Source organism: Podarcis melisellensis (genome assembly GCF_964234715.1).
Source record: "Podarcis melisellensis genome assembly, chromosome: 11".
NCBI lineage: Eukaryota > Metazoa > Chordata > Lepidosauria > Squamata > Lacertidae > Podarcis > Podarcis melisellensis.
The window spans coordinates 8,354,347-8,367,892 of NC_138543.1; the positions used below are offsets into that span (position 1 = coordinate 8,354,347).

The window sequence follows — 13,546 nt, forward strand, 5'->3', positions numbered from 1 at the left end:
AGACCTCCAGGTATAAGATGGTATATAAACTCAATAAATTAATTAATAATAATAAATTCACTTTCCATGCCCCCTTAGGGCAGATTTATTTGTTTATATGATGGTGATGTGAGACATGGGCATAGTCAGGATTTTTGTTGTGGGGCAGGACTTTGTATGGGGGGGGCAAGGACTTTGTGGGAGGGGCAGAACTGACGTGATTGGTGAGTTAATTAAGTATTTCTATTGTTTTACTTGATCTGGGGGGGGGGGTCAGCTGCCCCTCTTGGCTACACCCATGATGTGAGGAACCCACAACAAGTTGCCATTCGGTTCATGACAGCCAAGTTTCTCCAACACGTAAGATCAAGATCACAGCTAACGCTAAGCCCAAAAAGCTTCTAAGATGTGAGCCAGAAAGTGACAAAGATTGTTCATGCCATTGGAACTAAAATCTGTATTGCAGAAAAACCACAAAAAACTATGCCACATGGTGGAAATTTATTGTATTTACCAAGGATACAGGGCCGACGAATACTCTGCCAGTTGTATAAGGTGTAGTAGTACAGTAGTCTACACCCGTTAAGGTGTAGACTACTGTATTACTACTACTGCCACTACTAGCTAGGGCATGTATACAAATCAAGGTATGACTCAAGACAAATTAATGTAGTACGTATGTGTGGCAAAGAAAAGGAGCTTGGAGTTGCATTTTAAGTAGCAAGATGGAAAAATCTGAAAAGTAAATTAAATGAGAAACCTGAGAGCCAGTTGCCTGAGAGCTCCTAGCTCTTTTAAAAAAAGTAAACAGGGCCCTCCAATTCACATTGGGGCCATCATACTTGGGGCTCGTGGGTCTTTTAAAATCTATTCACCCTTGCAGATACCCATCCACTCATGTGCCATTTGCTTTTTTATAGAAAACTTATGGATAAAATGATTTTCCCTAACTAAGAAACTAGGAGCTTAAGGGGCATGATGAGATTTACACTGGGGAAAAGTTTAACAAAGCCCTCCCTAACATCCCTAACATCCCAATCTCAGAGGTGAATTGGAGGTGCCTAACTAAAGATACAGGAGATCTGATCACAGTTCTCAAGCACTGCTTAGACCAGGGGTCAGCAAGGCTTACCAGGCATGGGCCGGATCACTCCCGCAGACATCCTCCATGGGGCGGACTGGAGCAGCACGATGCCAAAAATCACATCTGCGCATGTCCACAGCACCGGAAATCACTTCTGTGCATGCCCAGATGCCAAAAATCGCACCTGTGCAGAAGCAATTTTTTGTGTCTGGGCATGCGCAGAAGTGATTTCCAGAGCCGCGGAAGAGTCCCCACGCCTTGCTGATTTAGTGCAGCACACAGCTCGGTTCGGGGGCGGCTCATGGGCCAGTTAAGCGACACTCATGGTTGCCAACCTCTGGCTTAGAAGAAGCAGTGACTGAAGAGCATGCTATGGGGCAAACCAATACTTCTTTACAGATTACTGCTGCTGTTACCTGGGTGTCATAACCCAGGTGCGGACAACACTACCTCCCTAGATTCCTACCTGCTCAACCCTCATTTTGGATATTTGTTAACATTATTACAAAAGGTGCAATAAGCCCCCAATGCTGTCTCATCCAAGGGGAAATTAAACCCTGTAGCTCTACTCCTCATCTTCTTGCCACTCAGGGAAGTGGGGTGCATAAACTTTATGCTCTCTAGCTTTGGCTATTAGTGGTAGGGACAAGATCAAAGGGACATGAGAACTAGGGCAGGGCTCCACATCCTATGAGGAGAATCCCCCTCCATATACCCTTTAGTCACCACAGGTTATCTTTTTGTGTGAGGTTAAACTTTGATACGTGGAGACTCAGGCAGAAGTTGAACAAATAAGAAAGATTTATTACAAATACAACAAGACACTAAACACTGTCTTTCTTTCTAAGCTCAGAGACTCAGAGTGGATGTTACACACAGCTCAGAACCAACTCTCCAGCTCGCTCTCGCTCTCACTCTCTATCTCTTCTCCTCAAACTATCTCCCTATCTGAACACTCTCTTAGAAACAGAAAAAGTGCTGTTTCCACCCCCCTCTGGCTAGCTGTCTTTATAGTCAATCAGAGAGAGGCTCCAGAACCCTGCTGGAGTTTCTAAGTACCACACCACCAGATTCTGGTCTAGCTCAGCTGTCTGTCACATTGTACCAGTTTCACTAGGTGGGAGGCATGATTTGTAGACAGCCCTGGTGAATCAACAGAAGGGAATATTTATATTCAGAAATTTGTTGCTGCCAGAAAAAGAAATAGAAAACAACACCTTACTTAGCAACCTATATGTAGTTGCCAATCTTGATGTTGGCTGAGGTTTTTTTAGAGGTAGAGAAACAACAATAACAGAAAACAGTATTTTTCCATACACTTTTATGAATTTGGATACTACTCAAAGTGGGGAAAGCAACAATTCAACTTGGTGGCTAGTGTTCAAACAATGTCTGCATTATATATATCAAAGGAAGTATACACAAAGGCCACGTTGTTTTCATTGCAATTACTATTAAAGTTTTTTATGGATCTGGATTAAGTAAAACTATAGTTCCTATTCTTTATTAGTCAATTATTGGAGAAGAAAAGATAATGAGCATTCAGTTGCTGAAGGGCCATTGCAGCAGTGAAGAACAAAAAGCATACTTATTTATCCTATAAAACATGGTGCTTTGAGCGATGGAGGCTGCAGGTGGCAATTGGTGCGATGAAGGGTGGTGGCATAAGAGAAGCACCTCTTTTTCTAGAAAAACAGCCCTGATTCTATGATTCCTTGCAAAGAACAAAATGCACCATGCATAATATCAATCAGAAGCATCAATCAGAAGCACAACTAGTGCACAGGTGTAATATGTAGACCATAAACTCTTCACAAGTAAAACCATCCTTTAGATGTGGCTCAAGTAGTTCCTCTAACTGAAGTGAATTAGTTAAGACTAGACCTTCAAATTCTTACCTTCTTAATGCAACAAAATTTTAGAGATTTAACACCGTGTTCTATAAAATGTATAACCAATGGTGCATGAAGCCTCTGGGTCCTAATACAACTTTTGTGTTTTCCTATCCTGAGCTTAATCTTTCTTGTAGTCAGGGAAACAATCGTATGCACATTGAAAAAGGAAGGTCAGGTGGCTGGCTCTATGGACTTAATGAGGATAAAGAATGGATATCTGTTATTTTATAATTCAAAGATATAATCTTCCAAGGAGTTATGCCGCACTTCTTGCCATTATGGCTATTACACTCTATTAAGATATATGTGAATGGAATATTGATTATTGCTGTCACTGAGAGTCTTTACAGAATACATGGAAATTCTATGAATCTATGGAATAGAGCAAGAAACTTGATTAACACTGTAAAGTGAGGTGTACAATGGAATTATTTAGGTACTTTAATAGCATATAATTTTACACGAGTTCACAGAAACAACTAATAACCACTGAGTCCTACAATTTTACATTAGCAAATATATACATTTATAAATTGAGATAAGATTAGATGGTTTTTTTAAACAGATGATTGCAAATTCTTGCTATCTGGGTATAATTACTTTTGATCTTAACACAAGCAAGGGTGATAGTGGGATATAATTTGGTGAGCAGAAGATAGCTTTTAGTTTAACAATTCGAAAAAAAAATGGCTGATTTGGTTTTTCATTACACATATTTTCCCCAAAAGAATGTGTGTGTTTTTGGATAATCTGAACTCAGCATAAAGGATGCTGAAAAAAGCCAAGGCCACTGAAGAAGGCTAATAAGCCCAAACACAGTTGGCTTTTCAATTATCCGGAAAATCTGAATGAATAACATTAAGAACATCTTACGCTAGCATTTCAGCCATATAAAGAGGATGTTGATGCTTTATATAAAAAGCAACACTATAGTGAAAATCGGTTGAGCATTATGACCTCCATGTTTTAGTAAACATATTCTCCAAATGTGATCTTTTACCTGTCTCTCAACAGTCTCAGTAATCTGCAACTGGTCCAGGGAAATATGTTAATTAGCCATTAGAGATTTGCATTGTTTAGCTCTGCTACTAATTTGCAGCTGCTCCACTAGGCATTTTTAAGGAGTCTGTCATTTGACACTGTCAGTTTTATGCACCTGAACTTTAGGGCTGGGAATCCAAACTTTGGTATTCAGATAAGCACCACAGAGGATGCACAGTAATGTTCTCAAAAATGTATTTTCTATTACCTCAGAGAGCTTAAACCATCCATCAACTGTAAAAACTTTTCCTTTATATATTCTCAACAAGGGAGCTGTCAGATACCCTCCTTTGCTACAGGTCAAATCTAAAAAAATTAACATGTTAAAAATTAACAGGGGATAGTAGTGAACTGAGTTTTACTCTGAGAAGGCCCACTGAAATTAATATGACTAAGTTGGGTGAATCAATTTCAATATGTCTACTCTGAGTAAACTTAGTTGAATGCCACTCATTGTCTTTTTCATAAAGGCGGCGTGTGTGTGTGCTTTAGGGAGGGAAAGACAGAGCATTTGTATCACTGCACATGGTGCTTTACAAAGTTATTTACCACAGGAATTCTCATGCTAAGTGCTCCACTTGAATTTGCTATGTGCTGAGGTTTAAGGCAACTTAAACAGATATCCAAACAGTAAATTATATTTACTATCAATACCAGTTCTGTTAGCACCAGAGAGTCTAAGGTCTTGCAATGATAAATTAAAAAAACAAAAAGCAAGAGACCCAAGGGAACTATGACTTACTTTTGAAAATAAGGCCATATTCACAAACAGCTTCTGGATAGTTGGCAAAAAGAGACTTAAAATGCACTTTACTGTATATGACATCTTAGTAGTAAATGAACATGGAAACCAATGAGGAAATCCCTTTTTCCATTTCTTCATTATAACTTTCTAATATGCCTATATACTTCCCAAGAGGCCAAGAAAAGCAATGATTTCACTCATTCCATGTATACCTCTCAAAGAAGTCTGCCACTTCCCTAGAGGGAAGAAAAGAATTTCTGCATTACCAAAACTAAGTGAAATCAAGGAAGGAACTCAACACTATGCCTACAGGCTGTTTAAGCAGCACACTGCTTAAAACAAACTCCACTCAACCTTGATGGCACTCAAATGAAAGAGACCATCTGAACTACAAAGTCTTTAAATTCTTTAAAGACTAGTTTAAAGACTAGTTTCAGAAATCCCAACACTTAAGGTGTCCCGTCCCCCCAATTTTCAGAGAGTCAGTATTCTAATTTAGTCTGGCAGACTACACATTACATGCAAGCTTGTGTGAAAGAAAACTGTATTTTGATTAAACAAAAAAGTTTTGCAAGTGATTTTGAACAGAGAAACAGTTGGGGAAACAGCACCATTTCCCCACTCCAAATCCACAACCCTAAGCTGATTTCCCATTCAACTCTTTTAAAAAATAGGTCCATTGAGTGAATTCTGGCAAAAAACCAATTGAGAAGGGTGATTGGGAACAGGGAATGGGAAGTAGTTTTCTGCCTCCTCTTGAAACTATGAAAAAACAAAACATCACAACTGGAAGAAAGCAGGGAGGGAGAGGGAAGGAGAGAGGGAGAGGGATGAAGATTGATCTTTGCTTAATCATTTCTACAAGATTAAAAATAGCAAAATCCCTTTAATAACTTAAGAGTGATAAAATATTCCAGAACAGTATCCATGTTATTTGCAGAGCACAAATCAAAAGACAGGAGATCCCATTTGTGTGTATAATAATAATAATTATTATAATAGTTAATATATTATTATTTTCACCCCACCCAACAGAATATTAAAATACAGTAGTCTGTTAAACATTAAAAGCTTCCCTAAACAGGGCTGCCTTCAGATGTCTTCTAAAAGTCTGGTAGTTTTTTCTCTTTGACATTTGGTGGGAGGGCATTCCACAGGGCGGGTGCCACTACCGAGAAAGCCCTCTGCCTGGTTCTCTGTAACTTGGCCTCTCGCAGCGAGGTAACCACAAGAAGGCCCTCGGCACTGGGCAGAACTATGGGGGTGGAGACGCTCCTTCAGGTATGCTGGACCAAGGCCGTTTAGGGCTTTAAAGGTCAGCACCAACACTCTGAATTGTGCTCGGAAACGTACTGGGAGCCAATGTAGGTCTTTCAAGACCGGTGTTATGTGGTCTCGGCGGCCGCTCCCAGTCACCAGTCCAGCTGCCGCATTCTAGATTAGTTGTAGTTTCCGGGTCACCTTCAAAGGTAGCACCACATAGAGCATATTGCAGTAGTCCAAGTGAGAGATAACTAGACCATGCACCCCTCTTGTGAGAAAGTCTGCGAGCAGATAGGGTCCCAGCCTGCATACCAGATGGAGCTGGTAAACAGCTGCCCTGGACACGGATTTGACCTGTGCCTCCATGGACAGCTGTGAGTTCAAAATGACTCCCAGGCTGCGCACCTGGTCCTTCAGGGGCACAGTTACCCCATTCAGGACCAGGGAGTCCTCCACACCTGCCCACCTCCTGTCCCCCAAAACAGTACTTCTGTCTTGTCATGATTCAACCTCAATCTGTATTGAGTCCACTCCTGTACTGTTAAATGCATATGGGGCCTAAGTCATACCTTTTGCTTATGGAGCTTGGGAGCCGAGATGGCAAGCACGGAATCCCACTTCTCCTGTATTCAGTAAACATGTTTTGAAGGTGCAAACAGAGCTAGAATAGTTCTCTTGAAAAGGCCTTTTCAGTCTTCCAAACGAAAGCAAGACTGTGAAGACTGACTTGATGTACCACACTGATGCTGAGCATGAAAACAATAGAATCCTGCTTGTGCTGCCTCAGCAGCAGCTGAAAAAGGCACCATAGGATCAGGTTGCCTGACACATTAGACCTTAACCGAGTTTGTTAGCATATATTATAGATGGGAAAGGTCACGTAACCTATGCCACTGACAATGAAATACTATTCCCTCTGGTTTATTTTCAGTTACAATTAAGTTCCTCCAATTAATGCCTACACTACTGCAAGGGTAAACTCCTCCCCCCCCCATATTAACTGTGACCGTTGAGTCTGTCTTCCTATTACATTTCATGCTGCTACAAAATTACCACTGACTGAGGAGTTCTAGACAATTATAATTCTCCTCCAGTTACTCCAGCTGCTTTCGGGGAGAGAACAAAATAAAGCCTTGCTCCTGCCTCAGAACCACCCAGTCAAGTGCTTGTTGTTCTATACTTTTAGGAAGTGGGGAACCCTGTGGAGTTTAGGCATGGGGTATTTGTTACATCCTTCAGAGGCTGTAAGCAGCATTTCTAACATGGAACGGATTAACTTTATTCCATCAAGTAAGCTATCTGGATTAGTGTCTGAATTGTAACATTATAGTCAGTAACTTTTGTCAAGTTTTAAAGGCAGTTCCCTACAGTACACCCAAAAGCTACAATCATGGGTTGCATAGGATACAGAGACTATCTGTAACCTCATATATTATGAAAGCCTTGAGTCAGTAAGAGAGAGGATCCAGAGGAGCACACTAAATTAAATCAGCAAATGAAGCTTTTCAAACTTTACAGAAAAGAGTCCACAAAGTAAGCATCTTCAGAGTGACAGTAGTAAGAAAAAAATAATCCTCAAAATTAAAAGCAAAGGAAACCATTCCTTTGATGGGGTCTACTTTATAATATTCTAGCTTATTTTAAAGCACTTTATGATGCATAGAAAAGAACATAAAATCAAAACTATATATTAACATGTAGACTGAACTTCCTTTAATACCAAGAACATGAATCAGCTTCATGTGTTTTTGTACATTAAAAAATGTGAATAAAGAATCTGAAAAGCAGTGAAAATGGGAAAGCCAAATTTTCGAAGGTTGCAACACATGCATCTCTAGTCTACAACACAAGAAATGCATTTGAGACAAAATAAAGTAAAACAAAATAGTAAAACAAAAAAATCGTTTATTATAAATATACTGATTTAATTAAAATGCAAATTTTATCGAATAATAAATGTTAAGTTGTTAATAGTAGTGAAGTCCACTGAAATTTATAGATGGAAAGTACTATGTAACTGAATGAAAAAAGTGCCAAGAATGAAGTACAACATTTGAAGTCTTCCCTCTCAGTGCAGGAGCTATACTAGGATCAAAGGCAACTGACGCCTCTAGGTATCTGCCAAGATCAATGCTGCCAAAACCTAACACTAAGCAACTAAATACTATGTAAAGTCTACATTGTAGTGTCTGAAAATAGCCAGAAAATAAAAAGCGTTCAAGCCAGAAGTGCTAATATAGATAACTATGCACCTGCAAGACAGTGTTCCTCCTTTGAGTACAGGAACAACCCAAAATAAAAAAGGTGTTAGTATATATTGCTGGGAACTCCTTAAAAGAAGGGTCCAAGGTCCCCCTGGATGTACACGTTTCCTCAATCCAATGGCATTTACACATAGCACCTTCAATATTTGTTTGAAGTCATTAAATAGCTGCCCACGGAAGAACTGAGTCTAAGAAATAGCAGCCTACTAAAGTCTATATGTGAATATATAGCCAGTCAGGGAACTGAAGCAAGATGTACTCTCTGCCAAATACCTGCATGATCATACAACTTTTGTTTCGTCTTTACTGGTGGATCCTGACCTTAGAGTTATGATTAACCAGTCATTGCACCTCGGCCTTTGAGTAAGACCTAGACAAGTAATTTTATGTTTTCCACACTCAGAGAGTCCCTGCCACATACAAAATATGAACACTGGATATATCTGCCATACCAATCTTGCTGTCAGCAAGAAAGCTGCATTCTAGATCTCTTTTTGAAAGGGTCGGGAGCTCTTAAGAATAAAACTCAATGCACCTGGTTGGCAGCTGTGAGAACAAGATGCTGGACTAGGTGGACCACTGGCCTGATTCAACAGGCACTTGTACAGATAGTACAAGTATTCCACGCTCCTATACTGCAGCGTTTCAATTCTTAATGCCTTTTTGTAATCCTGTGGCACACTGTGGGGAAATGGTCGGTCTCTGAGCCATTTCTACTGCTACATTTGGTCTCCCTTTAGGGAGCACAGTCTCACTCCTAAAACAATTACTATCTCTTTGGATGTTTTCTCCTTTTAGAGTTAAGCCAAAGGCTTTATTTGCAAATGCACCTGCTACTGGGCACACAGGAACAAGGCTGGTGCACTGTCAAGTCCAATAGGACAGACTGCACATAGAATCAAAGACTTGTGGAGTTGGAGGGGATCACAACCCCCTACAATGCAGGAATCTCAGCTAAAGAATCCCTCATAGATGGCCATCCAACTTTTGTTTAAAAAACTCCAATGAAGAAGTGTTCACCACCTTCTGAGGCTGCTAACTTTTGTGTTCCTGGCTTGCTTATTTGAGTGCCATGAGTTTCGCAGGCAGTTCCAGCAGTAAAGACAGTGGTCTTATTTCTCATCCTTTTACCACCTTAGTTATCTCTTCTGAGGGATGCCTGAGGGCATTAACCTTTGGGGGCATATGCACCAACCCATAATGAGCTCACTCAACATATTAGGTCAAAACTCAACCAGATGCAGTGTAGTGTTAACATTTGTGTGTTTTCAATTTGATGTAGATTGTGTACAGATGGATGGTATTAGGCAGCTAGTGAACTATTATATTAACAACAACATTTATTTGCTGGCCTTTCCTATTTCCAGACCATGCCCATTGTCAGCTGCCAGAAATTCTCTTTCTCTCCCATCAATGGATCCTCCCCCCTTTCTTATTCAACAGTTACTGCAGTTTTACACTTGGGGATTGTATTTCTGAGCCTCAGCAGGCAAGCTCAGCACCTATTTATTTTGGATTGTGGCCATATCCTTTGTGGCATGGGAATATAAGCAAAATCTAGAGCAATGAAAAGCTGGTGATCATCAGCCTATTAAGTTGGTGACCTGTCTCTATTATTTTGTTGCAACTAGTTCTGCCATGTTCTTGTGGATCTGCACATGCTAAAATCTGGACAAAGCACCCAGGTTGAAGCCATAACCTCTCCTTTGGCAGTGTTGCACAATTTGGACTAGTGCCTATGGCAGGTTCCTGGCATCTGTATAATCTGGTGTGAGATGTTAGAGAAAATGGAATGGTAGGGTGGGGAGCACATTGCCTCAAAGGAGTGGAGAAAAGCAAACAGGCCATTGCACTTCTTCATAAATATTTGTGGCAATGGGATGATTCAGCATTTGGACAGTTCTCAAAAGCTTCCTGATCTCTATTGGCCAGGCAATGTTCACCCCTCAAACATGGACAATGACATTTGGCTGAAGGATATTCATTCACACTTCCCCAATGCATCAGTGCAGCTGCACTGGTGAAACGGCGTTCAATTGTTTGGCAGTGGAGTTAGACTAAAAGAGCTGTCTTCCTCCTGTAGCACTTGAGTGACATTTTATGCCATTCCACTTGTCCCGGGTTCCCCGACTATAGGCTGAGGTTCTTCTGTCAAACAGGCAGGCTCTCAACACCATGTGTGCTCCTGTCCTTAGGCAACCAAATTCATTGACGCTGTAGCTAACAAAATATTAGGCCGTTTTAAACCCAGTATTGTTTTCTTTGCCCTCACTTCAGTAGGATTCCTGCTAGGGCTGGGGGATATCTGGTTTTCAACATCTTGATATATCACCAGCTAAACACTGCAAGATACTGACATATCACAATGTCTAAAATAAGGATGGAGCTATATAGAGGCATTGGCTGGCTTTACCGTTTTTCCCTGCATGACAAACACACACACCATGATTCATGATATATTTCCAGGTCAAAAATTATGAAACCAATATGAACTTCAAACAAGTTTAGGTCATTATACTGATATAGCACCCATCCCTAATTCCTGCTGAAGGCAAATTTTTGTTTTAAAGAAATAAGATGTATCTACACACCTACTCCAGACTAAGTACTTTCCAGCCAAATGTTTCAAATCTCCTTAATTTCAGTTGGAAGCAGCAAGACAAACTTAACTCTCCTCACTAACATCAGTTGCACTTACATGAAAATATTCTTTAAAATAATGATTTAAGACCTGATAATTACAAAATGAATTAAGCATGTCAGTAAAACTATTTCTACAGTTACAATAATTTTCCTAAATAAATTCTCTAAAAACTCCATGGAGAGAATTAAGAATTATGAGATAAAAGACCATTTAAAGACGATTTAATTAATTCAGGATAAAACTATAACTAAACCATTTATACAGTGTACATCAAATCTACATTTCAAAAGTATATTTTCTGTGCAGAAAAATAATGAAGGAAAATAATGGATAATAGAGAAACAATTTTGTCTAAAATAATCTCCTTTATGAAAAAGTGGCTTAAGGACTACAATGTTTAGGTTTTTTAAAAAATAAAATAAAATAAATGCCAGTCCACAAGAGGGCAAAAACTGCAGTATTTATTTAGCAAATCTGTTTCCATCCAAAAGATGGCAGTGGCAGATCAATCATCAGCCTGTACTGTATATTGCCAACAAAATTGGTGTGGGGGGAGAGAAAAATTTAAGAAACCCCTTCACAAAGTATGTTACTGTTGCTGACAAGATAACTTCTCAAACTTCTCCTAAATAATTGCTGTACTATGGAAGGGATCACTGTCACCAGCAGAACATTTGAAAATACTAAAACCCCAAAACACTGCAAAAGATCAAAATGGGGAAGAATAATGACCGCACAATTCAGGGAACAATTCTATCATTCTTTAATCATAAAAATAAAGAAATGGAGTTTCTGCTTTCTGAAAACTAATCTTTAGCTAAAACAAAAATAATAGACTGAATTAAACCATTAAGGTTACCTCTGCTGAAGCGATTCTTGACATCAACTTAAATCTGTGAATCAAAATCACCAAACGCGCTCATTTTGTTTATTGAGGCATCTTACTTTGCACCTGTAGATCAGCAAAATATACCAAAAGTTATACATTACAAATAAAAATAGTCTTCAAAATTAAAGAAATTGTTGATATATCTAGTCTTTTTGCTTCCTTTGCAGGCCGATCCACAGAAGTTTCACTTACTAAATAACTGTGTCAGGTTGTTATTAAAAGTACAAGAGCAGTCCCGTCCCCCACAACCACTGCTCAAAAGGCTGACAACACACCCACATCCACCTGTTTGCAAACGAGATAAATGTAAAGTGCTGCACTTGGGATGCTGTTTATTAACTTACAGCATTCATTACATTTTACAATATTTCAGCTCGCCTTTCCTATGTCATATTAATTTTGCAGGGCATTCCCCTCGCGCCCCTAACAACCAGCCTCAAACAGGAGCCTTGTTAGCAAAGGCTAAAACTGGTAACAGTGTGGCAAGGAAAGCTATCTTTGTTACCTACCCCCCCAAAAAACCTTCCCCCATTGTGCTCAGTTCTGATTCTGAACCTGAATGTGTTATATAGCAGGCAGAGGGGAGCTTTTTAGTGTGGGAACCAGCACCCTTTCTCCTCCTGAAACCTCACCATATAGTGCATGGAGATAAGTTCTTTAACTTTGCAGCATGAATTCCCCCAGCCTTTTCCCCAGCACCAAGGTACAATGAACTTTTTAGGGGCTCAAGTAATTCCCTCACATCCCCATTTTCTCTCAACATTTGACTTTTAAAGCCACTGAGCATGATGTGCCAGTCCATTTTCAGTGGCTGTTTTTCTGTTAATTTATTAACTTACTACTTTCCAACATACCTGGGGACTCCCAAGTATGCACGTACCTCCTCTTAACTGTGGGTGGCCTTGTTGCCCTGCCCAACTGACAGGCGCCAGATAAACAGAATCAGCTTTAGGTGGAATGATGCTCATGCTGACTATATGTTGATGTGTGCTATCATTCACCATTTTAAACAGTTCCAAGACCAGTGGGACAGATGTCTGCAAGAGGACAGATGTGCACAGACTGCAAAGAATGTAAGCTCATTGGAGAGCAGGAAATGAGTATGACACACACTACTTTGCCTTGAAGCAACACCACCACCAAGCTCTTAAAGAGCCAGTATTTAAGTATATACTGTACAGTATATGAAAACATTTCATGACAATCTAGTCATGAAATTCCCTCTTCTACACACCTAACAAGGGTAAGGAAAAGGTAAAGGGACCCCTGACCATTAGGTCCAGTCGTGGCTGACTCTGGGGTTGCGGCGCTCATCTCGCTTTATTGGCCGAGGGAGCCGGCATGCAGCTTCCGGGTCATGTGGCCAGCATGACTAAGCCGCTTCTGTCAAATCAGAGCAGTGCATGGAAATGCCGTTTACCTTCCCGCTGGAGTGGTACCTATTTATCTACTTGCACTTTGACGTGCTTTCGAACTGCTAGGTTGGCAGGAGCAGGGACCAAGCAACAGGAGCTCACCCCGTTGCAGGGATTCAAACCGCCAACCTTCTGAATGGCAAGTCCTAGGCACTGTGGTTTAACCCACAGCGCCATCCGTGTCCCTCCTAACAAGGGTACAGGAGTCCTAAGTCTGACTGGGCCTATAGCAGTCTTGTATGTATATATTAGCCTAGTACAGGGGTAGGCAACCTAAGGCCTGGGGGCTGGATCCGACCCAATTGCCTTCTCAATCCAGCCCATGGA

The 13,546-nt window shown here is 40.4% G+C and overlaps 1 protein-coding gene across 5 annotated transcripts in view; it reads right to left on the minus strand.

Moving 5' to 3' along the window:
- The window catches only part of FANCC (FA complementation group C), a 72,240-nt gene extending 60,373 nt beyond the window's left edge, over positions 1–11,867 (minus strand). For 4 of the 5 annotated variants that reach the window (XR_014172962.1, XR_014172964.1, XR_014172965.1 and 1 more), the window contains exon 1: positions 11,775–11,864. Coding sequence is in view for 1 of the 5 variants with exons in the window: in XM_081930626.1 (XP_081786752.1) it covers positions 11,775–11,798 (24 nt within the window). In the remaining 4 variants the exon portion in view is untranslated. Of the gene's footprint in view, positions 1–11,774 lie in introns of all 5 variants that reach the window. The other variant, XR_014172963.1, reaches the window with a different exon arrangement.
- Positions 11,868–13,546: the final 1,679 nt, after the last annotated feature.